This window comes from Ornithorhynchus anatinus, chromosome 5 (genome assembly GCF_004115215.2).
Source record: "Ornithorhynchus anatinus isolate Pmale09 chromosome 5, mOrnAna1.pri.v4, whole genome shotgun sequence".
NCBI lineage: Eukaryota > Metazoa > Chordata > Mammalia > Monotremata > Ornithorhynchidae > Ornithorhynchus > Ornithorhynchus anatinus.
The window spans coordinates 11,929,805-11,955,584 of NC_041732.1; the positions used below are offsets into that span (position 1 = coordinate 11,929,805).

General features: G+C 47.1%; 1 protein-coding gene across 1 annotated transcript in view; it reads right to left on the reverse strand.

Moving 5' to 3' along the window:
- Positions 1–9,975: 9,975 nt before the first annotated feature.
- Positions 9,976–25,780, reverse strand: part of TSPAN3 (tetraspanin 3) — a 35,612-nt gene continuing 19,807 nt past the window's right edge. Inside the window, exons 3-7 of the mRNA XM_029065916.1 lie at positions 25,684–25,758; positions 23,012–23,113; positions 22,328–22,480; positions 21,607–21,690; positions 9,976–10,983 (exon numbers count right to left, since the gene is read on the reverse strand). Of these exons, the coding sequence (XP_028921749.1) occupies positions 10,891–10,983; positions 21,607–21,690; positions 22,328–22,480; positions 23,012–23,113; positions 25,684–25,758 (507 nt within the window). The 3' untranslated portion in view covers positions 9,976–10,890. The remainder of the gene's footprint in view (positions 10,984–21,606; positions 21,691–22,327; positions 22,481–23,011; positions 23,114–25,683; positions 25,759–25,780) is intronic.

Below are 25,780 nucleotides of genomic sequence, written 5' to 3' on the forward strand. Positions count from 1 at the left end.
ATCTGTAAAATGGGGATTTAGACTGAGCCCCACATGGGCCAGGGATTGTGTCCAACCCTATTTGTTTGTATCTGCCCAGTGCTTAGTACACTGCCTGGCACATAGTAAGTGCTTAACAAATACAATTATTATTATTATTATAAGCAAAAACAGCACCAGGTGCTAACGACACACAACCGCACAGCAAGGGAGAGTCTTTGTGTGCACAAAATGGGGCCGGGACTGTAGGTCTCACACTGGGCTTTTCGATCCCATTTGAACCCAAGGATGAGTTCCATCCTCAGTGGCATCTACCCCTGTACCAAGGGGAGTTAAAGAGAGAGCGCAAGGGAGTGAGCCAGATGAAAGAGCAGGAGAAATGATTGGCTATCCGACTGAACATTCGTATATTCACAAGTCCCACGGATGGTTTTCGATGCAAAAGTGTTCTGGGTGACAGTTGGACTGATACGATTTCATGTGCCACCCAACTCTCCTACTAAGCGGCCCTGGGCTCTCCCACTGGGTTTCGCCGATACGGTGCCCAGACTCTGACTTAGAAAAGGGCTCGTTGAGTGAGCAGCAGCATCAGGGAGGCAGAGAGTCCTGGCAACCTCAGCTAGAACCAGCCCTGGAGATCCACAACGAATCTGTTCTCCGGGTCCCCGCTGGCGGCTTGTTTATTTAGCACGGAAACGCCGAATGCCTATTTTGTGCTGGGGAATGTGCAAAGGAGAGATTCGTTGAAGATTCTACCGTCTCTACTCTCTCAAGCACCTAGTCCAGTGCACCGCACACAGTATGCGTTCAATGAAAACAACTGATTGGGAACCAACCCCGTCCACAAAAAGCTTATAATCTACAGAGGGGACCAGACAAGAAAGAGCAAACATTAAAGCTAACGTATGCAAGTAGCTTCTAGTTGCTTCGGTCCCTCTCCCTCCTTCTCCCTCGTTCCCAGTTCAGTTCGAAAAGTCCGCAAAATCTTCTAAATTTAGGGGAAGTATCTCGGCGTCTCCGGGCCTCAGTTCCTTAGCTGTAAAATGAAGATACCTGATTTCCCTGCGAGCCGCCTGTGGGGCAGGGATTGTGTCTGATCTGATTCTCTTACATCAGCCCTAGCACTTAGCACAGTGCTTGGCCCACAGTAAGGGCTTAATAAATGCTATCCATATAATTATTATGTTTCTGCTCTTGGGTCATATGCCCTCTGCTCCAGAAGGGAGAACATCTTGGTGGGGCACCAGCATGGTGGGTGATGACCCTCAGAGGGAGAGACCGAGGTCACTAGCCCTTCCCGACGGCCCGCCCCGACAGCACAACACATCGGATGAATTCATTCTCGATCCCAGTTGCGTTTCCTCCTGGACTTGGCAGTGCCAGGAGATCTCCGGAGCACCTGGCCCCCTCTCAAACCTTGGCCCCTTAGAGGTAATAATAATAATAATAATAATGGTATTTGTTAAGCGCTTACTATGTGCCGAGCACTGTTCTAAGCGCTGGGGTAGACATAGGGGAATCAGGTTGTCCCACGTGGGGCTCACAGTCTTAATCCCCATTTTACAGATGAGGGAACTGAGGCACCGAGAAGTTAAGTGACTTGCCCAAAGTCACACAGCTGGCAAGTGGCAGAGCCGGGGTTCGAACCCATGACCTCTGACTCCAAAGCCCGTGCTCTCAGAGGCCAAGGCGAGGGTGGGAGGAGAATCCTGCATTTGCTTCTTTTCTGATTGCTCAGAATGACCCTTTAGACTTTTAGGTCCTGAATTTTCTCAGCTGAAATGACAGACTTAAAGGACAGAGAGTGAAACACCAACATCAACTTTCTGCCCTCTGGGGCTTCTAAAGAGGGAGAAGAAGCGAGTGGTATTACATTTCCATCCATGGATCGGGAAAAGGAAGTGTTAGAGCTTGCTGAAAAAAGAGGAGAGAGGCTGGGGAGGCATTACTCTCGAAGAGGACCCACAAAGCAACTAAGAAACCCAAGCTACATCACCCCAAACCTCAAGCCGTCAAGAGCTGAAAGGTCGCTCTCACCTCTGGTTTGGAGTGTTTCCCAAGCTGCCCCTGAGTGGGATCCCCGGGGCCTCCCCACTGTCTCCTGCCCCTCATTTCGGCTGATTTAATCGCTCTGATCATTATTACTGATTATAATGATATACATGATCATTATAGCGATTACTATTATGCACTTACTATGTGCCAAGCACCGTTCTAAGCGCTGGGGTAGATACAAGGTAATCAGGTTGTCCCACGTGGGGCTCACAGTCTTAATCCCCATTTTCCAGATGAGGTAATTGAGGCACAGGGAAATGCAGTGGCTTGCTCTAGGTCACACAGCAGACAAGTGGCAGAACCGGGATTAGAACCCAGGTCCTCTAACTCCCAAGCCTCTAACTTCCACTAAGCTTCGCTGCCCGGATTAAGTGCTAAGCAGTGGACGGGGGTAGATACAAAGATAACCTACAGTCCTGTCCACACGGAGCTCACAGGCTAAGTAGGAGGGAGAAAGATTTAATCCCGATCTTACAGATGAGGGAACTGAAGCACGGAAGAGTTAAGTGACTTGCCCAGGGTGACAACAGACAAAAGGTGGAGCCGGGATTAGAACTCAGGTCCTCTGACTCCCAAGCCTGTGCTCTTTCCACTAGGCCATGCAAGGATCCAACACCATTAATCCTCCAGCCGGGATCCCACGCAACAGGGATAAAACCTGGGGGCATTCGTAGCTGAGACAAGCGGTGTCGCCTCACGGAAAGAGCATGGGCCCGGGAGTCAGAGGACCTGGGTTTTAATGCCGGCTCAGCCAATGGCCTGCTGTGTGATCATGGGTTCGAATCCCGGTCCGCCGCTTTGTCAGCTGTGTGACTGTGGGCAAGTCACTTAACTTCTCTGTGCCTCAGTGACCTCATCTGTAAAATGGGGATTAAAACTGTGAGCCTCACGTGGGACGGCCTGATTCTCCTGTATCTACCCCAGCGCTTAGAACAGTGCTCTGCACTTAGTAAGCGCTTAAGAGATACCAACGTTATTATTATTATCTTGGGGAGGTCACTTCACTTCTCTGTGCCTCAGGGACCTCATCTGGAAAATGGGGGATTAAGACTGTGAGCCCCACGTGGGACAGGGACTGCGTCTAGAACAGTGTCTACCCCAGTGTCTAGAACACAGCGCCTAAGTAAACGCTTAATACGATTTTTTTTTGAAAAAAAGAAACGAAGAAAATAACCGCGCCTTCCACTAGACTCACCCCCAAGGTCCATAGCCAGTCGGAAGAATCGAGTGATCGGTCCAGCCGCTTGTCGTCGGACAAACGTGCCCTAATTCCCGCACGACGTCCTAGCCCAAGTGTGGAGTGGAAGTGAGCGCTACGGCAGAGGTGCCCGGAAAGCCGCTCATCGTTTGCACGGGCCGTGGAGTGGCCGTTTGGAGTTCCGCCGCCCTCGCGGTCAAGGTTCTCTCTTCCCTTTACCTCCCCTAGTCACTGTCCTAGATCCCCGCCCCCGAAAAGGACAACGAGGAGGGAGAGGTGGCCGGGCCAGTGGAGAGCATTTACCTGGGATTCTCTTGAGTCGCCAACAAAAACATTCACCGGCCTCGCTCCGCTCCAACACAGGTCCCAATCTTGATTCTCACCTGGGGACAGATGGCGTCTGCATAGACCAACAGCTGAACTCCATTATTACACAGATGGGCAATGAAAAACAGTTTGGGGGGTGGGGCGGGGGAGGGCGGGGAAAAGACAGTGCTGCCAATTCCTTTTTTAGTTTGGGGCAGGAGCCAATTTGCACGGTTAGGCCCGAACTGTCCCGCCGTAGAAGCCGAAAGACCCGGCTCGGGGATGCGGCATCTTCTGCCGTCCCAAGCCCAAGGCTCGGTTCGCAAGCCAGCCTGGCCGGAGTCCGCCGGGGGGATCCAGGGTGGCAATGTCAAGGATCGGGGTGTGGCCAGCCCCCCGGCTCCCCATAATGGCAGAGCGTTTCAGGTGGGGTCCCGGTTTTGGGGGGAGGTCAGCTAACTAAGCAGACGGACCCAGTCTGAAGCTCGGTTCTCCGTGGGGTCTCTCTTGGTATTCCTAGTCTGACAATTATTACTAATAGATTTTCTATTATTATGATATTTGTCAAGCACTGTTCTAAGCGCTGGAGTAGATACAAGTTGATTAGGTTGGACCCAATCCCTGACCCACACGGGGCTCCCGGTAGAAGGGAGAAAGGATTGAATCCTCACTTTTACGAATGAGGAAACTGACGCACCAAGAAGTGAAGTGCCCAAGATCACACAGCAGGCAGTTGGTACAGGCGGAATTAGAACTCAGGTCACCTGTCTCTCGGGCCCGTGCTTTTTCCACTGGGCCATGCTGCTTCTACTCCAGTCTTTCCCGTGGGGAGACTGGGTGGGTTTGGAAGTTGTTTACGTGAAACGGAAGGCAGGAGACGGCGCCCTTTCAATACAGTTCACCAGATACAAACATCGCCCCGGCCCCCCAGAATAAATGCCGGATTCTGGGCTCCCGAGAGAGCTATGAGGGGATCCTGTGCTGACACCTTCAACGGAACGCCAACAGAAAAATCATATTTCTCACTGTGGGTAGGGAATGTGTCTGTTTATTGTTGTACTTTACTTTCCCAGGCACTTAAAACAGTGCTCTGCACACAGTCAGCGCTCAATAAATAGGACTGAATGAATTGAACACTTACTGTGTGCTGGGCACATTCATTCAATAGTACAGTTCCAAGTGCTTGGGAGAGTTCGATATAACAGACTGTAGACTGTAATCCTCAAAACTTTCTGCTTGTCGAGGGCAGGGATGTGTCCGTTATATTATTACATTTTACTCTCCTAAATGCTTAATACAGTGCTCTGCACAAGGTAAGCGCTCAATAAATACAAAGGACTGACAGAGTTGGTAGATATGTTCCCCGCCCACAATGTTGGAGAAGCAGCGTGGCTCAGTGGAAAGAGCACGGGCTTTGGAGTCAGGGCTCATGAGTTCGAATCCCAGCTCTGCCACGTGTCGGCTGTGTGACTGTGGGCAAATCACTTCACTTCTCTGTGCCTCAGTTCCCTCATCTGTAAAATGGGGATTAAGACTGTGAGCCCCACGTGGGACAACCTGATTCCCCTATGTCTACCCCAGCGCTTAGAACAGTGCTCGGCACATAGTAAGCGCTTAACAGATACCAACATTATTTAAAGGGGAAAACAGACATTTCAGAAGCAGCATCGTGCAGGGGATAAAGCATGGGCCTGGGAGTCAGAAGGTCATGGGTTCTAATCCTGACTCTGCCACTTGCCTGCTGTGTGACCTTTACTTCTCTGGACCTCAGTTACCTCATCTGTAAAATGGGAATTGAGACTCTGAGCCCCCTATGGGATCGGGACTATGTCCAACCCCATTTGCTTGTATCCTCCTCAGCTCTTAGTACAGCGCCTGGCACATAGTAAGCGCTTAATACCACAATTATTATTTTTATTATAAATAAGAGATAAGTGTTGTGGGGCTGAGGGTGGAACAAATAAAGAATACACATCTAAGTGCAAGGGTGATGCAGAAGAGAGGCAGTAAGGGAAATGAGGGCTTAGTCATGGAAGGCCTCTTGCAGGAGATATGATTTTAATCAGTTCAATTAGTCCTGTCACTGCAGCAGAACTGGGTCTGGATGAGCTACCCCGGCTCCTGCCAAAATCTTTATGATCTGTGCCCCAATTTCTAGTATTAATCAGTCGACAGCATTCGAGCATTTATGAGCACAGTACTAAGCATTAGGGAGAGTACGATATAGCACGCACGATCCCCGCCCTCCAAGGGTATACAGTCTAGCAGGGGAGACAGACATTAAAATGTCACAGGTACGGAGAAGAGTATTAACATATATACATGGGTAGGGGAGGGCACGTGAATACCCGGGCGCTTAGGGTGACGAGGAAGTGCCGGAGAGATTGAATGGAAATAGCATGGGGAGAAGGGAAATTAGTCACAGGAGGCTTCCCGAAGATGTGATTTTAGGAGGATTGACGATGGAGAGAGCCGTGCTCCTCTGAATGTCAAGGAGGAGGGTGTTAGAAAGGGGTCAGGGGCAAGAGAGACGGGAAAAGGCACAGCGAGAAAGTTGCCTTTAGGAGAGAAGCATGTGAGCCAAGGTGGTGTATGTGAGTGTGTGTGTGTGTTGGGGAGGGAGGGAAGGGTGAGGATAAGATCGAGAGAATTGGTGGCACGAGCTGAGTGCCTTAAAGCCAATGGTTTGAAGTTTCTGCGAGAAACGGGCCACCACTGGATGTTTTTCCAGGAAAGGGGAGACATGCCCAACATGGGGTTTTAGAAAAAAAGATCCAGGCCACTGGACTACAGAAGTTGGAGACGGGGAGGTCTAGGAGGAGGCTGATGCAGAAGGCAAATTGGGAAATGTCAAGAACTTGGACCGGTGTGGTGAGAGTTTGGATGGAGAAGGGGTAGATTCTAGAGACACTGTGAAGGAAGAACAGTCACGGTTTGGTGAGAGAGTGAATATAAGGGTTCAAAGAGAGGACGTCGGCGTTGTTTGGATGGGAAAGTCTGAGGGAGGAGAGGAATTGAGGGGGAAGATGAGTTTTAGTTTCACAGACCCACCTCTCAGGGTCATACCTGAAGATTTTCTAGTACTCCACCAGTCTCGACTACAGGACAGAGTCAAGCGGAGGCATACCCATTCCATTCCTAGCTTGGCCAGTGGCTAGCAGGTGGCAGGCAATCTGCTACTAGTCAAAACTCACCTGTGCTGGGCAGCAGCGACGTGGGAGAGACTCAAAAGGGCAGAGACTCGTTTACTGCGCGGAAGGAGTCAGTGGTAAACCTCTTCCGTATTTTTACCAAGAAAACTCTACGGATACATTACCAGAACGATTGCAGATGAAAGTGGGGCGTTCTGGGATAGACGCGTCCATGGCGTCGCTACGGGTCGGAGACGACTCGACAGCATGAGACGGTGACAACAACCGTAGCCCTAAAGCCGTCACCATTATTCGGGAACAGGGGAAGGAGATCTCTTCCCTGGTATTCCAGACTGCCCCAAACTCCTATTCCATCACTGCCTGGTGAGGAAGAGGGAGCCCGAGGGAGTGTGTGCGGGAATCCTGGCTCAGCAGGAAAGGAAGGGGTTGGAGGAAATGGAAAGAGCATTCAGAAATCAGATTGGGGTAGCAGGGCAAGTGAAAAATGTGGGCTACGAGTGTGCAATTTGGGCTGTTACTAATAATAAAGGCATTTGTCAGTGGTGAATAATAAAAAGGGCCTAAGTCCGGGTTTTAGGCACGCTGCCCGGGTCCCTACGGATCTTGGCCTCTATCCACTCCATCTGCAGCTAAAAGGCTAGCGTGCCCTCTGGGGCTACAAAGAGGACACCTGGGCAGGTGCCTTCTCCACCTCTCGCCTTGCACCGCTTTAAGCAATTGGCAGCACAGGAAGAGCCCAAGCGGCGTACCCCCTCAACTGGCACCAGACTTGAGGGCTTCGCCCAGTGCCCTTTTAACGGGGAGGTTAGTGGCAATCCGGCCTGGGATGGTAGGGGCCAAAATGAACAAACGGCCAATGCCCTGCTCCCACTCCTTACCCCCCAATTTCCCTGAGAGTCTGACAATATTAAGGATTCTGGGGACACACAGACTTCCAACTCCTCCTACTAGTAAGTTTTGAAAGATGTAAACAGAAGCAGGAGAGTTTGGGAAGTTAAGAGTCAAAGGCACTAGCCAGAAATACCGAGCGGGGATAATTAAAATACAAGGGAAAAGTGTCCAGGAAACATTTTAACACCTCTGAGGAGACGGGGCTGAACGCTGCCATCTTCCTTCAGAACTGCAGGGCTTTCCTTCATTGCTCCCCCCACTTTCAAAAATCCTAACAGTCACATCTCCTCCCAGAGTCCTTCCCTCTATCCTCAATTCCCCCTCCTCACCATGTCACCTGTGAACTTGAATCTGCACCCCTTAAGTGCTAGCTATTCACTCCACCCTCAGCACTTACGTGCATATCCTTACACTCTGTCATTTCCCCTTATCCGTCATTTATTTTAATGCCTGACTCCCCCTTTACACTGTAAGCTCCTTGTAGGTAGGGATTGTGTCTCTCCACTCTTTTGTACTGTACTTTCCCGAGCACTCAGGACAGGGCTCTACACACAGTGAGTATTGGATAAAGACCAACGATAGCTCATTTTTGATTTTATATTCGTTCAGTAGTATCTATTGAGCGCTTACTATGTGCAGAGCACTGTACTAAGCGCTTGGAATGTACAATTCGGCAACAGACAGAGACAATCCCTGCCCATTGACGGGTTTTTATATCCTAAGACCATTAAAAGGAAAAAAAAAGATATGCCATCCTGGGTGCCAACTTTTCATTTTGCATGAAGGGACAAAAAGGCAGGGGTAGAGACTTTAAAGACAGGCTTCCAAGCTCTCACGGGCCCACAGACCACCATTTTGGGCCCTTTCGGCCCCAGATGGAAATTCTGGCGCCTTAACAGAGTCCGGGAGTCCAACTCAAAAGTGCTCTGCACATAGTAAGCACTCAGTACCATTAAGACGACTCTTCTTTCTTTTCACATTGAGGTTTGAATCTTCTCACATTCCTTTATAAGTTATTTATTTCTATTAACGTCCGTTCCCTCCTCCAGACTGAAAGCTCGTGTGGGAAGAGAACGTGTCTATCAACTCTATTACGGGAAGAAGCATGGCCTAGCGGCAAGAGCACGGGCTTGGGAGTCAGAGGTGAAGGGTTCTAATCCCCACTCCGCCGCTTGTCTGCTGTGGGACCTTGGGCAAGTCGCTTCGCTTCTCTGTGCCTCAGTTACCCATCTGTAAAATGGGGATTGAGACTGTGAGCCCCAGGTGAGAAAGGGACCGTGTCCAACTTCTTGCCCGGTGTTTAGAACAGCGCTTGGCACCTAGTAAGCGATTAACAAAGACCATCAAAATTATTTATTATATTGTACTCTCCCAAGCACTCAGTACAGAGTTCTGCACACTGTAAGCACACGATACCACTGACGAGGACGATTTCTCACTTTTCCTCCAGGAACACTTACAGACTGCTCGTCTGCAAATTCCCTCTTGAAGATTTTTCCACCCGCACAACTTTCCGTAGTCACAGACTCCACGTGCTTTACCTTCCGTTGGGTGGGGAAGACAGGGATGCCATGAAGTCCCAAGCCAAACCAACGATAATGCCCAAGAGGGCTTAACAGAGAAGCAGCGTGGCTTAGAGGAAAGAGCACGGGCTTGGGAGTCAGAGGTCATGGATTCTAATCCCGGCTCCGCCACTTGTCTGCTGTGTGACCTTGGGCAAGTCACTTCACTTCTCTGTGCCTCAGTTACCTCATCTGTAAAAATGGGGATTAAAAAATGTGAGCCCCACTAGGGACAATCTGATTACCTTGTATCTACCCCAGTGCTTACAACAGTGCTCTGCACATAGTAAGCGCTTAACAAATACCATAATTATAAGTACAGCCCGGGGCTAGTGAATATGATGAAGCCCTCTGCCCACTGGGAAAAACGCATGCTGTCTTTGGTAAGAAACAATCCTCACGGTCTTTTACTATAAGAGCTGGAGTCAGAGGAAAGTGTTTACGATTGGGGGCGGACGGGGCTTTAGGGGGACTTCTGAGCATTAACATCTTTTGCTCCTCCTTCCGGCCGTGGGCCAACAGAGTTATATCCAAGTGGAAAGATTACACAGGATTAAGTACTTGGGTGAAGCTGATGAAAAATATTCCTGAAATGACTTCCAGAAACCAGCTCTTGTTCAGAGGAAGAGAGAAAGGAAAGCCAGACATTACTGGTCCTTCAGCTGGGCACTCTCGGATGCAGTGTAAGTGCAACGGAATTGGCATAACACAGTCCCAGGAGACAGAGACGAGCCCGCTCCATCCCTGGTGGGCACGCAGGATTGGCTTGCTGCCCGTGCCTCTCAGCAATCGTTAGAGCCCCGAAATCCTGAAGCCTAGAACAAAGACCTCATTTCGGAGGGAGGATATACAGACTTTATTTCATCAGATTTACTATTTACAACTGAGATCACCTTCACACACTACGGTATTTGACTATTCTACATGGCTACATTATTTCCAAACCAAATTTGAGTCCTACGATGAAATGGTTTACTCAACACATAAAACAGCTCTTCATAGGAAAAAAAAACAAAACCAAAAAAAACCCAAAAAAGTAATTTGTTATAGAACAGTAGTGCATACATTATACTCCTGAAAAGCCAGCTTGTATTTTAAAAAAACACTAACGTTTGGAAGATCAGTCTTTTGAGTTTTGAGATGATCAAGGGTGCACTCCGTCCGATTATAATCTTACGCTTAGTCGTCTTGTATAATTTCCACTGATTGGGCTTTACTACAATAGGCATTTCAAAACGGACACTGGTGAGGGGCAAAACTTAACGTTCGCTCTTGCCAAATTAAATCGACACCTGGGGTCCTTTTTTCCCTCCCCTCCAAAAATGCTTTGGCCAAGAATTCCACCTAGTTGAAGAAGATTTAGAGGACGGAGTCCGGAATGGGTCTGTGCGCGTTCAGCGGACGTCGACGTGGGCATCCGCCCTATCCGCCCCGAGCCACGGTCCTCCTGGGAGAATGTCTACTCGCCCATTCAAGACCTCCTCGACTACATGGACAGTTGGCCAAAGCGGTGGGGGAGACGGTGTCCGAGGTACGTTTGTGGGGGCACAGAGAGCTACTTGCCTCGCCGTCACCAGTGCACGTCACGGCTGCCCTCAACTGTGCAAAGTGTGCTTCGGCTGCGTCTACTGCCGCGGACCGGGGTGGGGTGGGGTGGGAGAGGAGCGGGGCTAGGGCCACAGGCCCGCCCCATTCACCTTCCGAGGAACGGACACGGGATTCGGCGCTCTCGGGCCGGCACGGCCTTCTAAGCGTAGGTTCCTCCGGTGATCAGAAGTTCGTACGCAGGATCTCTAGTCCTCCTGCACAACACTATACAGGCGCACAGCATGCCCAGCAGCTATCAGAGAGAAGACAGACAGGAGTCACAAACGGCTCGACTGCAAAAGTCATTTGCTTGTAGGGGAGTCTTGAAGTTCCTTTCAAATGTCGCCGAATTCCTAAATTCACAATAAAAGCTCCGGGAAAGCAGACTTTAAAAACAGGTCAACAGAGTGCAACATTTTGTCACATTTTGGGGACCCGGCTCTTTTCAGGCTTCCCTCTCCCCACAGACCACCTGGAAGAGGGAAGCTTTTGGTTTCTGCCCAACTACTCAGAGGTTCTTTACCAGGTTTCCCCTTAAGAGAAAACCCCTGGGAGCCTTACTCTGATTCCAAGCCACTGATCTTTCTCCCGCTCAGCTCCGAGCGGGTCGATAGTAACCGTCAGAGGCAAGTTCCCGCAGGGCCTTGGTTCCCAACTTCGTGGTCTTTGGGTTTGTTTTTATGGTATTTGTCGAACGCTCTTCTATGTGCTGGGGTGGATACAAATTAATTAGGTCGGACCCAGTCCCTGTTCCACATCACGGTCAAGGTAGGAATGATAATAGTTTAGTTCTGAGTCACATCTAGGAAGGATGTAAAATAGACCCACTGTAGTGATTAGACTGTAAGCCCGTCAAAGGGCAGGGACTGTCTCTATCTGTTACCGATTTGTACATTCCAAGTGCTTAGTACAGTGCTCTGCACATAGGAAGCCCTCAGTAAATACTATTGAATGAATAAGAATGTTTCCACACCCATGATTCCATGATGATTCATTCAATAGTATTTATTGAGCGCTTACTATGTGCTGAGCGCTTACTATGTGCAGAGCACTGTACTAAGCACTTGGAATGAACAAGTCGGCAACAGACAGAGACAGTCCCTGCCGTTTGACGGGCTTACGGTCTAATCGGGGGAGATGGATAGACGAGAACGATGGCAATAAATAGAGTCAAGGGGAAGAACATCTCGTAAAAACAATGGCAACTAAATAGAATCAAGGCAATGTACATTTCAGTAACAAAATAAATAATGAAAATATATACAGTCGAGCAGACGAGTACAGTGCTGAGGGGATGGGAAGGGCGAGGGGGAGGAGCAGAGGGAAATGGGGGGAAAAGAGGGTTAAGCTGCAGAGAGGTGAAGGGGGGGCGGTAGAGGGAGTGGAGGGAGAAGGGGAGCTCAGTCTGGGAAGGCCTCTTGGAGGAGGTGAGTTTTAAGTAGGGTAAGGTGATCCACTTCCTCATTTGAATGAGTTTCTTATAGGATTTTACCCGTCATTTGGCTTTACACAATTCAAAAATCAAAAGTCTTGAAATTCCTGCTTTGACTCCTTAATCTCCTTCCCTGGGAATTGGGAGTGTTTAGCACTGTTAGGGTTGTAGGTGGATTGTAATTTAGATTGTAAGCTCCTTGAGGTCTACCATCTTTATTTCATTGTGTTCTCCCAAGCGGTAACTTAGTACACTGCTCTACACACTGCAAGTGCTAAATAAAAAATATCGATTGACTGATTGCTATGGCAGGAATCTCCAAGAATCAGGGGGTTCAGGATAGTTTTGGGCTGACCGTTCGGTGAATCCAAGGCATTTTATTGGGGATGCACCCACATTCATTCTTTCCTTGAACTAGTTACAGACAAAAGCTACAGCATCCTGCTGTTCTCTGGTGACAAGTCTTATGAATTGTTATCAGTGGCTTCAAAAGGATCTTCTTGTTTTAAGGATTTTCTCCCTCTATTAGTGGAGAAGACAGATAAAAGTATTTACAAACAGTCCAAGCCAAAGGGAGAACCCCAAAGGGAGAACATGGATCACTTATGGAGTAGAATAAATATGCCGGTATGAAATAGCTGAAGAAATGATAATATAAAGAATTGAACGTGCAATTGAACGTACAGAGAAACACTCGTGCCGAGTTTACGTATAAACAAAAGCTCTATGGAGGCAGTTGGGTTGATATGACTTGGGAATGTTGGGAATTCATCAGGGAAGGTGGGATTTTACAAGGGTTTTGAAGATGGCAGCTGAGTTTGGCACTTTGGGGATGATGTAGAGTTAGGTGGTGGGCTTGGAATGAGCAAAGGGAGCCAACTAGAATGTGGACTATTGGAAAGAGCATAGGACAGAGCCAAGAGACCTGGGTTCTAAGCCCAGCTGCTGGCTTTGTGACCACTGGACAAGTCACTTAACTTCTTTGTGACTCAGTTTCCTCATCTGTAAGATAAGGATTAAATACCCACTCTCCCTCCCAGTCAGACTGGGAGCCCCATGCGGGGCAGGGACTGTGTCTGACCTGATTATCTTGTATCTGCTCCAGTGCTTAGCACTGTGCTGGGCAAAGAGTGAGCATTTACATACCACAATTATTATTAATAGTAGAGAGGGAAGAGAGAGCCAATATACATGACAGATAAAGCTTGTGGAGAGTATGAAAGCCAACAGAGGGAATCTGCTTTAGGTGGAGGGAGAAGGACCAGGTTTGGAGGTGTAGAGAGATGTCTTCGGAGTGACATTTCAGGAGGACGATCCGGGCAGCACCAAGAGGTATGGACTGAAGGGAAGAGAGGTTGGATGCATGGAGATCAATGAGGAGGTCAATACAATATTCTAACCACAGTACGTTAAATCTAGGGAATGGCTGTTTGGATGAAAAGGAAGGCGGCAGGGAGAAAGGGAGGAACCAGGAAGTGTTTTGACAGAAGAATCAAGATTTAGTGGCTGACAATGTGAGAGATGAAAGGCAGTGAGAAGTTGGGGATGGCATCACTGTTGTACGCGAATGGGAAAGTTAGGAGAAGTGGGTTTTGGAGTTGGGGGTGGAGGGGAGATGATGAGAAGTTCAGTTTTGGATAAGCTGAGTTTGAGGTGTCAGCGAGATATCCGAGAGGGCAGGTCCTAGAAGTAATGCCTGAATATTGTTAATGGTTTGCCAGTGAAATATTTGGAATTCTGGAGGACAGAAGATCTGGTATTCCACTCTGCTCCCTTATTTTTAATGCTTCAAATTCTCAGAACTAAATCAGCCTGCTCTCAGGGGGAGGCGGTCCAATAAAAAGTAGATATTCAACCCAATGAATAGGGGAGGCAGGAGAGATGAACTACGCCACTAGTGATCTATACATGTTGAACTTTTGGTGTACGTACACGTACACAGACACAAACACACACACAGAAATGGAAAACAGAAACTTCTTTCACCAAGAGAACACATTCCAGTCACTTGCATTTGTGCCAGTTTTCTTAAGGGAGTGGCAAGTCTCAATGACAAGCTGAATCCTTCTGAAAGGGAATATTATCTGAATGATTTTCAGTTCCTAAATCAATGATGAAAGGGAATGAAAAAAAAAGATCCGCACAATAGGGAAGTTTAATTATCTTATTCAAATCCTTTCTGGCCAGAATCAGTATCTCAGCTTCTTAAAGGACACCACCCTGGTTTGCATACATAACACTAAGGGTGACAGAGAGCTGTTTTCATTATTGTACAAGTTAGCAAACATGGGTTTCTGCCGAACAAAAGCAGACATTTGGAACAGAAATCTCCCAGCTATACATAACTTGGGAGGATGCGGGGTAGAGAAAAGCTTTTGCTTCTTAAACTGTAACAGGTTCACTGAACGACAAAAGCTTAAAAGAGAAAACTTGGATCGGAGACTCTTTTGGATTGATTGGTTCCTAGAGGCTGGATCGGTATTTCAAACAAGAGGATTTGAGGGCATGAACACCTACTGTCTTACAGCTAGGTAGGCCATTTTATTGATGAGGTCGTAAAAAGGGTTTTGATACTCTGCCCAAGCAGCAGTCACCTGAGAAACAGCCTAGGATAAGTTGAAGGAGAAACAGCTACTTGGCTAATTTAGGTTGTTGGTATGGGAAAAAGGTTCTCTGCTGGTTCTCTCGTGACGATCTGCATTTATTCTAAATGCCAATTCCTCAGCAAAGACTATATTTACTCCTGGATAAGGATACAGCCACTTGGTACCGAGGAGACCGTACCCACCAAAGTATGGGAAGTTCATTCTGAGTCGACTCGGGTGGTTATGGAAAGGAAAGATGGCTGGAATAGCGTTCTTCCTTTGAGTCCCAGCAGAATTTTTGTTAAGTACTTATTTTTGGTATGGTATTTAAGCCCTTATTATTATGTGCCACGCATTGTACTAAGCACTGGGGTAGATAGAAACTAATCAGGATAGACACAGTCCCTGACCCACGTGGGACTCACAGTCTTAATCCCCACTTTACAGATGAAAATATGGAGGAAGAGAATGACAGATTAGTGGTGGAACCAGGAAGAGAACCCAAGTCCTTCTGACTCCCAGGGCTGTGCTCTAACCACTAGGAGAAACTGCTTCAATCCAGTCAAGTCTCAACTCCCACCATTCCAGATGCAGTGTGCCCTTAGTGGAAAGAGCCCAGGCTTGGGAGTGAGAGGCTGAATCCTGGCTCCACCGCTTGTCAGCCTCCCAGCTGACCTCCCGGCTTCCTCTCTCCCCCCACTCCAGTCCATACTTCACGCTCTTGCTCGGATCATTTTTCTATAGAAACGTTCAGGGTGTGTTTCCCCACTCCTCAAGAACCTTCGGTGGTTGCCCATCCACCTCCACATCGAACAGAAACTCCTCACTACTGGTTTTAAAGCACTCAATCACCTTGCCCCCTCCTACCTTGCCGTGTTACTCTGCTATAAGCCAGTCCGCAAGCTTTGCTCCTCTAATGCTGCTAACCTTCATGCTTTTCCTCGACCTTATCTAGCTCGCTGCTGGCCTCTCCCCCACGTCCTGCCTCTGGCCTGAAACACCCTCCCTCCTCATATCCGACACACAGTTACTCTCTCCTCATCAAAGCCTTAACGAAGTCACATCTCCTCCGAGAGGCCTTTCCTGATTAAGCCCTCTTCTCCCAGTCCCTTCTGCAACACCCCGACTTGCTCCCTTTATTCATCCGCCCCCAGAGCACTTATGTCCATACCTGTAATTTATTTTTATTAATGTCTGTCTCCCCCTCTGGACTCTAAGCTCGTTTTGGGCAGGGAATGTATCTGTCATATTGTTACAGTGTACTCTTTCAAGTGCTCAGTAAGTGCTCAATAAATATGACTGACTGGCTGAGACCTTGGACAAGTCACTTCACTATTCTGTGCCTCAGTTCCTTCATCTGTGAAATGGTGATTAAGACTGAGCTCCACATGCGACATCGACCGTGTCTGACCTAATGAGCTTGTATCTTCCCCAGTGTTTAGTAAAGCACCTGGCACTTAATACACACTTAGATACCATAAAAAACAAAGATATGATTCTATTATACAAAACACCCTAGTGACGTAGATCAGTTTCATTCACACTATCATGTAGAAATGGAGCCTCTACTGTGCTTGTCTGTCACAGGAGAGAACTCGGAGATCCAGACTTTGAGCCTGAAGAAAAACTTCAACTTTTTCTTGACGGTGCAGAAACCAGGTTGGCAGAACAAAGCCACTAGAAGCTGCTTTGTCACACCCTAAACCTGTTTCTTAAAGTGAGATCTCAAAGCAAACACTGTACTCTGATTTAAGCTATTTTAATCATGTGTACCTGAAAACCCAATTCCTCTAAAAAGCCAAAGTCCTTAAAGCTTGTTTTAAAAGAGAAGAAAAAGATGACAGTTGACCAAAACATAAAAATCATAATGATGATGATGATGGTATTTAAGCACTTACTATATGCCAACCACTGTCCCAGGTGCTGGGGTAAGTACAAGGTCATCAGGTGGTCCCACATGGGGCTCACACACGTAATCCCCATTTTGCAGATGAGGGAACTGAGGCACAGAGAAGTGAAGTGACTTGCCCAAAGTCACACAGCTGATAAGTGGCAGAGCTGGCATTAGAACCAATTATCTCTGACTCTCAAGCCTGGGTTCTTTCCACTAAGCTTCAATTAGGGAAAAAAAAAACTACATTAAGATATGTCAGCTTTGAAAGAACAAGTTTTCAGTGAATGTTAGTTTCTTGAAGTGCAGATTAACTTGTGTTTGCTTTAAAAACAAGACCAAAGTCTCTCAATTTTCTGAAACTGTAACTCGTGGCTTGTTTGTAGCTAAGCTCTTTATTCCCATCCCATGGAACTTTTCTGAAGCTTAGACACCTAATTCACTTGTAATTAACAGTTTTAGAGAGCCTTAAAATGACACTGATGGAGCCAAGACTGCTTTTCTCCTGAAACCCCATCGTGTTTTGGTCCTGACCAGGTCCAAATTGTCCAGCTTGTACACTCCCAAGGAAATGCCAAAATGCTTCAGAGAAATCCTCCCTCTAAACGGGGAATGCCTGAGTTTGATGCCTCAGAACTAGGAAATAAGCAGAAGTGACAAATGTACACAGATTCAAATGACACCCCAAGGAACACTATACCAGGAAGACGCAAAAGAAATTCCATTTAGGCTGTGGGAAACCCATCAGATCAACTTTCAGTCCTTGGCCTGGGCAGGACAACAGGTCCTATCCTGACTACTATAGAACTGGAAAATCCAGGAACAAAAGGGGACTGCAACAAAGGTGAACCGATGTTCTACTCCCCAAGGTTTTTTTTTTTTTTTAAAAAAAACCAAACACATGCAATTCTTAACTCTCAGATGACAGATCGATTATATCAGGTCTGAATTATTCAAATCCATTAGAGGGGATTTTAGGGGCATTAAACAAATGAGAGTCACCAAGAAATAGTTGGGGGGAGGGGAAGTAGAGGTGTCACAATGGGGTCAGTATGTTGGCTCAGAGACTCCTTTAGCTATCGCTGACCTGGAAAACGCTTTAGCTCTAGTTTATATTTACTAAGGAAAGAGAGTCGGCTTATTGTCTATCATCCTACTCTGGTTTGGCCCAGAAACATCCTTTCAAGTGTTACCAAAAAAGATAAGTACCAGATGTCTCATGAGGGGAAGCTATCAATTTGGAATGCTTGGTGCTTAGCTTTAGTCTATTTTCCATTATTTTCATAAATCGAAGCCTTTACTGATGAGCCAAACTCATTTAAAAAATATGGGGTATGCTTCAGACAAACTCGTAAAAGCAAGTTGCTTTATTTCAAACATGCTAAGGAAAGGCACAAATGGAGGGGAAAAAAAAGCAACCCCAAAACATCTGGCCAACAAGTTTAGGATAAAGGACATCCCCAGTGAGAAAAATCAGTTACTACAGACTTCATCTTCACTAGCATTATTATAGTTTTGAGGCCCCTTAATCTGGTTTTATATTCATCTAGTTCTAGGATTGCATGTTAAAAAAAAAAAAATCAAAGTGCTCAAATTTGGGAAAGGAGAGAATTCCTTCTCTCCCTATTCATTATTTTCTGGCCAAATGCACCCTTCCTAGTCCTCTCCGAATCTACCATACGAATAGTGATGACAAATTCCTGCCCTGTGTCAGGAGCTTGATCAAAGCCCCGCCTTCCACCCCTCCTCCTCTTCCTCCTCTCTAGATTATAATAATGTAGGTATTTGTTAAACGCTTACTATGAGCAGAGCACTGTTCTAAGCGCTGGGGTAGATACAAGGTAATCAGGTTGTCCCACATGAGGCTCACCGTTAATCCCCATTTTACAGATGAGGGAACTGAAGCACAGAGAAGTTAAGTGACTTGCCCACAGTCACACAGCTGACAAGTTGCAGAGCTGGGATTCGAACCCATGACCTCTGACTCCCAAGCCCGGCTCTTTCCACTGAACCACAATGCTTCATGTGCTCTCCCACGCTTGGAGGGGAAGGAGGAGTGGATGCCAGTGCAGGAAAACTTCAGAGAGGAGCGCCTGGAGGGGCTGGGAGAGAACTGGTCATCAGAGGGCAGCCCTTCCGACCTCAAGCTCCCTTGGCCCGGGATCCTCAGGCTGCCTCTCCCACTCCCCTTACCACAATTTTCCCTGCCTTTCCCCCTCCCCTGACATCTCCAATGTCATCTGACAGGAACCTTAGACTAGTCAGACCCAGATTCTCCCACGGGACTCTCTACCACGGTTACATGGGTTTTCCACTGAGGAAATGTTCGGCAGAGTAACGACTAACTCAAAGGCAACTCGGTTTTGAGACTCATTACAAAGTCGTGTTTAAATATCAAAGTAAACAATCCACCTTGTTGCTATCAGAGGCGTTCCTCATTAAGTACACCAGCTTCTGCTAAAACACGCCTACAAAAACTAGGCTATTTAAGAAACGTACATTTGCGCTAGTAATTAAACAAATCACTTGCCAAGCATAATTTAAAAAAAACAAACAAAAAACCCCCCAAACACCCACACACTGACTTAAAAATACATCCTCCAGGCTTGAGACTTGATTTAAGAGCAGTTAATGGAGCATTCCAGGAGTTTAAAGGCAGATCAAAAGTCCCCATTTGTGGTTTTTCAGTTTCAGATTTGATCATCTCATCTGATACCTAATCATTTCTGGGCTAACAGCTGCTGTCACAAAATCAAATGGTTACTCCTGGTGACGACTAGCTGGCTGCCATCCTGCAGTTACTCCCCAGAGCCCCCCAATACTTAAAGTGCAAACGGTACGCTGCCAGGAACTGCCCCAGATTCCCCAGGTGGACAACGGGACATCATAATAATAAATGTGGCATTTGTTAAGCACTTACTATGTGCCGAGCACTACACTAAGCACCGGGGTGGGTACAGGCAAATCGGGCCGGACGCAGTCCTTGCCCGACATGGGGCTCTCGGTCTCAATCCCCATTTTACAGATGAGGGAACCGAGGCCAAGGTCACACAGCAGACACGTGGCAGAGCCGGGATCAGAACCTACGACCTTCTGACTCCCAGGCCCGTGCTCTACCCACTACGTCATCTATCTCTCCTCCATCTAATATGAGGCAGTGCCAGAGTCCAGGAATTCTGGAGGAGGAGGAACTGGAGGAAAGGAGAAGAGCAAAGACTCCTGAGAAGCCAAGTTGCCAAGCTGCGGTAGTCTACCAGAAAGCAGCCAATTAAAACACGCTGCGGGACACCGCTGCCCCACCCGCCTTCATCCCAGCCCCACTCTGGTGGGGATTTCCGTTATCTGGTGTCCTAGGTCTCTGCTGCCAACCCGCTGGAACTGGAAATGGAAAAGGTATCCACGGAGCAGAAAAGAAGTTAATGCGATGATTTAAAAGCACTGACGGATAAACAGAAATAAAGAACGCTAAATATGGCCCTCTTCCAAGCAAGGGAAAATTCTGAATACGTGACTCGAAATCGGACGCCATCTTTCCGATTAAAAAGTAATGGCTGTGAACGGACTAGAGGAAAATAGAACGTCTGTAGTTGATGGCCCCAGTAAGAAATGCCGGGAGAATAGATGGCAGCGGGGCCTGATGGAAAGAACCCAAGCCTGGGAGTCACGGGAACTGGGATTTAGTCCTGGCTTTGCAGTTTGTCTGCTGTGTGCCCTTGGGCAAGTCACTTCACTTCTCTGTGCTTCGGTTACCTCAACTGCAAAGTGGGAATTGAGACTGCGAGCCCCACATGGGACAGGGACTGTGTCCAACCCCATTAGCTTGCAGCTATCCCAGCGCTTAGTACAGTGCCTGGCACATAAGTGCTTAACAAATACGAGCCTATTTGAAGTCTTTAGACAAACTGTGACATCCTTCGAAAAAGGAGGGGGCTGCCTGACCAAAACAGTGAAGAGACACCTGCAACCCCAGTGCTTCAAAAGAAATTCTTCTCAGGTAGTAACTTCTGAGAGGGATCAAGCAACCAGCAGTCATCAAAAGATGAATCAAAGAACATTACACGATAAATAGGGACCACGTTTAGTTGCCGATTCCACTTCTCACAAGTACACAACAGATAGAAGTTCAGAGCGTCCCTTTGTGTGAAGGCACTACGTTGACTGGGTGTGAAATAACTGAGTTTTGGTGACCTGGGCCCAGAGTCAGTTGCCGGCATTAAGTCATCTCAACGGCCTCTCCCGCCTCTCGGTAACTTGGTGATCAGCCATAAAGATGAGTTGACGGTGCGACACAAGCTATTCGGGGGCATTCGGGAAGAAATCATTCAATCCGTATTGATTAGCAATTTTGGATGCTTAATCACATCCCTCATTACCAACCTGCCGCACGTCACAGGACTCGCTTGCAGAAGGATTGTGGAAAATGAATGCACGTGTGGATGGGAGGAGGAAAGGGATACTACTAGTGCATTGGGAGGGGTGGGGAGAACCGCGACGGGGAGGGAGAGAGGGAGGAGGAGAAAGTTGCCCCTCTGCTTTAAAGTCCAGGCGGTGATATGGCACTGCTGCTTGGGACTGGTGATGTCACTGACACCATGTTGGCAGCCAGCCTAACCTAACCAGGGCGGGGCGGGGAGTTATCGAGAACTGCATATTTGCTCTTTTGCTACAGCGACAGTACTGTACGCACTCCTGTGGTACTTTGAAGAGAGGCGCTGCACCGAATTAATTTGCATCATTTATAATTGTGCCTAGAAACGCTCATGCAGACGCTCAGGACCTATGGAATGACCGGTGGGGCACTTCGTTGATAATCATAATATTCGAAGCTTAAATAAAATGGCAACGGGATGGACGTCTGTTTTAACCTTGAATAAAACGGGGAGAGTCGGTTTTGTATCCCGAGTTGTGATCGGCAGTATACAAGCGATCGGAAATGGCATGTTACTCGTCTTTTCGGAAGAGGCTTACCTGAATGGCAGCAAACGCCAATGCTGCCCAGATAACATACATCATGATGTCCTGTAGCTTCTTTACAACTAAAGCTTCACATCCCTGAAACAGAAATTAGGTCAAGAATCAGGACTACTCAAAGGAAATTAGGAAGCATCACTCCCACCTCGTCTTAAAGTAGAACGTATTTTTTAAAAATGGCTACAGACAGGAGTAGCAGCTACCAACAGCCGAGTCATCATTTTATAACAAGAAAATACCACTTAAACCCAACAAGACAGTGGAAAAGTAGGATCCTTAATGAATGACACGAATAACAGATCAGTGAGGTTCATGGGCTGGGTCTGACCTGACTGTCTTCTATTTCAGTGCTTCGAATAATAATAATAATAATGATGATGTTGGTATTTGTTAAGCACTTACTATGTGCCGAGCACTGTTCTAAGCGCGGGGGTAGATACAGGGTAATGAGGTTGTCCCACGTGGGGCTCACAGTCTTAATCTCCATTTTACAGATGAGGGAACTGAGGCACAGAGAAGTGAAGTGACTTGCCCACAGTCACACAGCTGACAAGTGGCGGAGCCGGGATTCGAACCGTGCTTGGGCACATAATATGCGCTTAATACCACAGTTATTATTGACTCTGAATCAAACCAGGGACCCCGTCCCAATTCCCCCTCCCTGGCATGGATCGAGAACCAAGTTCGGAGCATGCCGTCATGGACGCAGCCGACTTACCTCGGAGTAGAGGTCGGAGGGGCGGGCAAGGCTTCCGTTGCAGTTGCTGACAGTCGCTTTGCAGCAGCTGAGGGGTACACTCTGATTTTTGGTTTCTTTGAACCAGTCTGTATTCTCCCAGTCAGAATAATTATGAATCCCACAACAACGCAGCTGGAGGGGGAGGGAGGGGAGTCCAAAACACAAGAAAAAAGATACTTCACTGCATTTTCTCTCTCACTAGACTCTGACAGGCTGATATTTCAGATTTCAGAAAAACAAAATCTACCACTGGGCACTTCTAAATAATGAAAACTGGGCAGGTAACCAGAGTGTGGCAAATGTTTAGGGATTCTTGCTATTTACGTCGCTCATCATGACACCTTAATCATCACTCAATGGTATTTATCTAGCGTTTCCTGTGTGCAAGGTACACAGTACACTAAAACAGAGTTGGCAGACATGTTCCCCGCCCACAACGAGCTTACAGTCTCGATCCCGCCACACAGGCTTCCGTAGTTTATTATCCAGGCAACTCTCTGCACTAGGCACTGCCCTTCGGTTCAAAAAGGAGTGGCTGGAGGGCCTAGCGTCCACAAAACGGAGAGTGAATCTGAAGCTGGCAGGCAAATAAAGGCTCTCCACACCAGACGTGGCGGTCTGGGCTACCTCTGCTTAAAACCAATCTGGCTGCCACACGCTCACCTGCCTCTGCACATAATCAATAGCTCGACTGGCAGCGTCAGGAGAGGTTCCATTATAGGCCCTGTACACCTTCTCGATGCTGCGGTCGACCTCGTTTTCCACCTAAAGAAAAACAAAAAGCGAATTTTTCAGTCTCTAACCAAACGGGGAGGAAAAGCGGCCAGCATTTTCCGTCCCTGAAGAACAGCTTCTTCATCTAGGTTGTTGAAGTACTTTAATGCAATACTTGGAAAGAAATGAAAAAAAAACCGCCAAACCAAAACCCACATGTTTTGAGGCTTCTGATTAATGCAACTTAGAGACATCTGTATCAGCAGCAGATAAATGTATAGATTATGAAAGTATCATCCGTGCGTCTCTTCTTAGTGTAGCACGGCCAGCTCTTGACAGAAGGAGCTTTGCAGAAGCAGCCTCAGGAGGGATGCCCCATTTTGTAAACCGCCTACCTTCGTTTTTTTAAGACAAAAGTTAGCTTGGCTCGTTTCCCGAGGGCTCACTTTCTTTTACCTTTCTTGTAACTCAGAAAGGGAACGCAGAGAGCCCTGCGATCCAAAATGCAAGGACACGTTCCTAGATCCTCCTTTGGGGGAGTTGGCTCAGACGAAGCATTGAGGGAGAGAAAGTGAGTAGGTAGAATCAACCCCAGCATGGGGAATTTTATTTGAAAGCTGAATTTTAAGTGTGGAGGATGAAAGAGGACGAGGGAGTCTTTGCGCCTTCCCGGTGCTGACTCTTCCTTTAGTGACACGTGCACATGGCAATTCAAGAAACAACTCTGAATCCATTTAAATGCATCACTAGACAGGCTGAAGCCCCTCTCAGGGTCACTCCTAGAGAGTTTCCAGTACTCTACCAGTCTACGGGAGGGAGAGTCAAGCAGAGGCATACCCATTCCATTCCTATCTTGGGCAGCGGCTAGAGAGTGGAAGGCAATCTGCTACAAGTCAAAACTCGCCTGGGCTGGGCAGCAGCTGCATGGAAGGGACTCGAGGATGGAGACTCAAGATTTTTTACCAAGAAAATTCTACGGATACACTACCGCAACCACTGCAGATGGAGGTGGGGAGTTCTGGGAGAGATTTGTCCCTGGTGCCGCTATGGGATGGGGACGACTCGACAGCCTAAGACAAGACAGGTCCAGGTTAGATCGGCTATTTGGGGTATTTTATAAGATTGGAAGAGTGGAACAACAAGCAGGGATCAGGGCTACTGTTATGCCCAAGAATTTAGCAAATGTTTAAAATGAAATGATTTTGCACTAAGGAAATGGAAGCCATATAAACTATGGTCAAATTCCTTTGTTTTATATTTGTACCTATGCCAATCAATCCATCGGTGGCATTTATTGAGGGCAGAACACTGAACTAAGCACTTGGAAGAGTTGGTAGAAGTGACTCCTGTCCCCGAAGAGCTTACAGTCTAGAAGACAAGAACATTTCTGCTCTCCTGAGGGTGGCGGAGTCACTATTTTAACACAACATGACTGTTAATGGGTCAAACTTCCATCAGGGGTTTCTGACTAATTCACATCCCTCCATCAGCTCAGAGGAGTAATCATCAGGTTCCAGGAGGACATAATGTGCCCGTTCTGATTCTGTGAGCCCACAGCGTTCCCCTCTCCACCACCGAATGCAATATTCAAACAGGTTGACGGGCGTTGGATGCATGAACAATCTCTAATTCCCGATGTTCTAGCCAAAGCACATATATTGAGAATGTGCACTATGGCAGAACTAAGTATATTTAAAATACCCTTAGGGGAAAAAAATTGGCCTCTTAGGGCTACAAAAAGTCTTTTGATGCTTTGCTACTTTATTGCATGCTAACTTTTATTGAACTCTGACCACACTCTAATTCTACATTAGAACATTCCTCCAAGGTCAGCAAACAACTAAATTAGTTTCAGGCCGACCGACCGCTGTGGAGGTTTTAATATTAAGTTGCCTATCGTGTTACAGACTCGAGGCTGTAATGAAGATATTAGGGAACTAGAATGGCTCTATGAAGAACGCCCTCATCCCTGGTTCCAAACACAAGCTGATAATTCTAAAATTAAAGCAGTTTAAATCCTTAAGTTTCATGCCAGCAAGTGCATTTTCAGAACTAGTTAAAGAGGCCTCAGAAAGAAGCTTAATCTTTTTGATCCTTAAATAAATTTTACCTTTATGTGTCTCAGCATAATTTTTGAGAACCTGAAAATTTAACTACCCACGTTTCAAACAAAAGTAGGATTTTAATCTCCTCAACTGGCAAGAATTTAAAATGGAGTTCATATGTTTTTGCCTTCTCAAACAGATAATCTTTAACCCACAGTGACCAGGCCAGATTTCCCCACAAAACCAAAAGCAAATCAATTTGGGAGGATGCCGCAAAGCCGGTCCTTCATCAGTTTATGAAAATCGGACCACTCGAAATCCCCAAACCCACAGAACAAATCACTCCATGCAGAATTTGTAGGCTGAGAAAAAGAAAAACAATGAAAAACCACACAAAATAGCACAAATGTCAAATAACTTCCACAAAAAGAATTTTCCAAAAGCATTAAGATAGTAGAAAGCATGAAGTGGGGCGAGGAGAGTAAGCCTGTTTCTACTTTTATATAAATTATTCGACCAGGACCGTATTCATTTCATGGCAAAAGAAAGTGCAAATTGCAGGTTTAGCGGACCCACCTTTGCTCGGTAAATGTAACCCAAAACCACGACGACAACTTCTGTGACAAAAACCAAGAGGAGGATGATCACAAACTGCAATGAGAAAGGGAGAAAA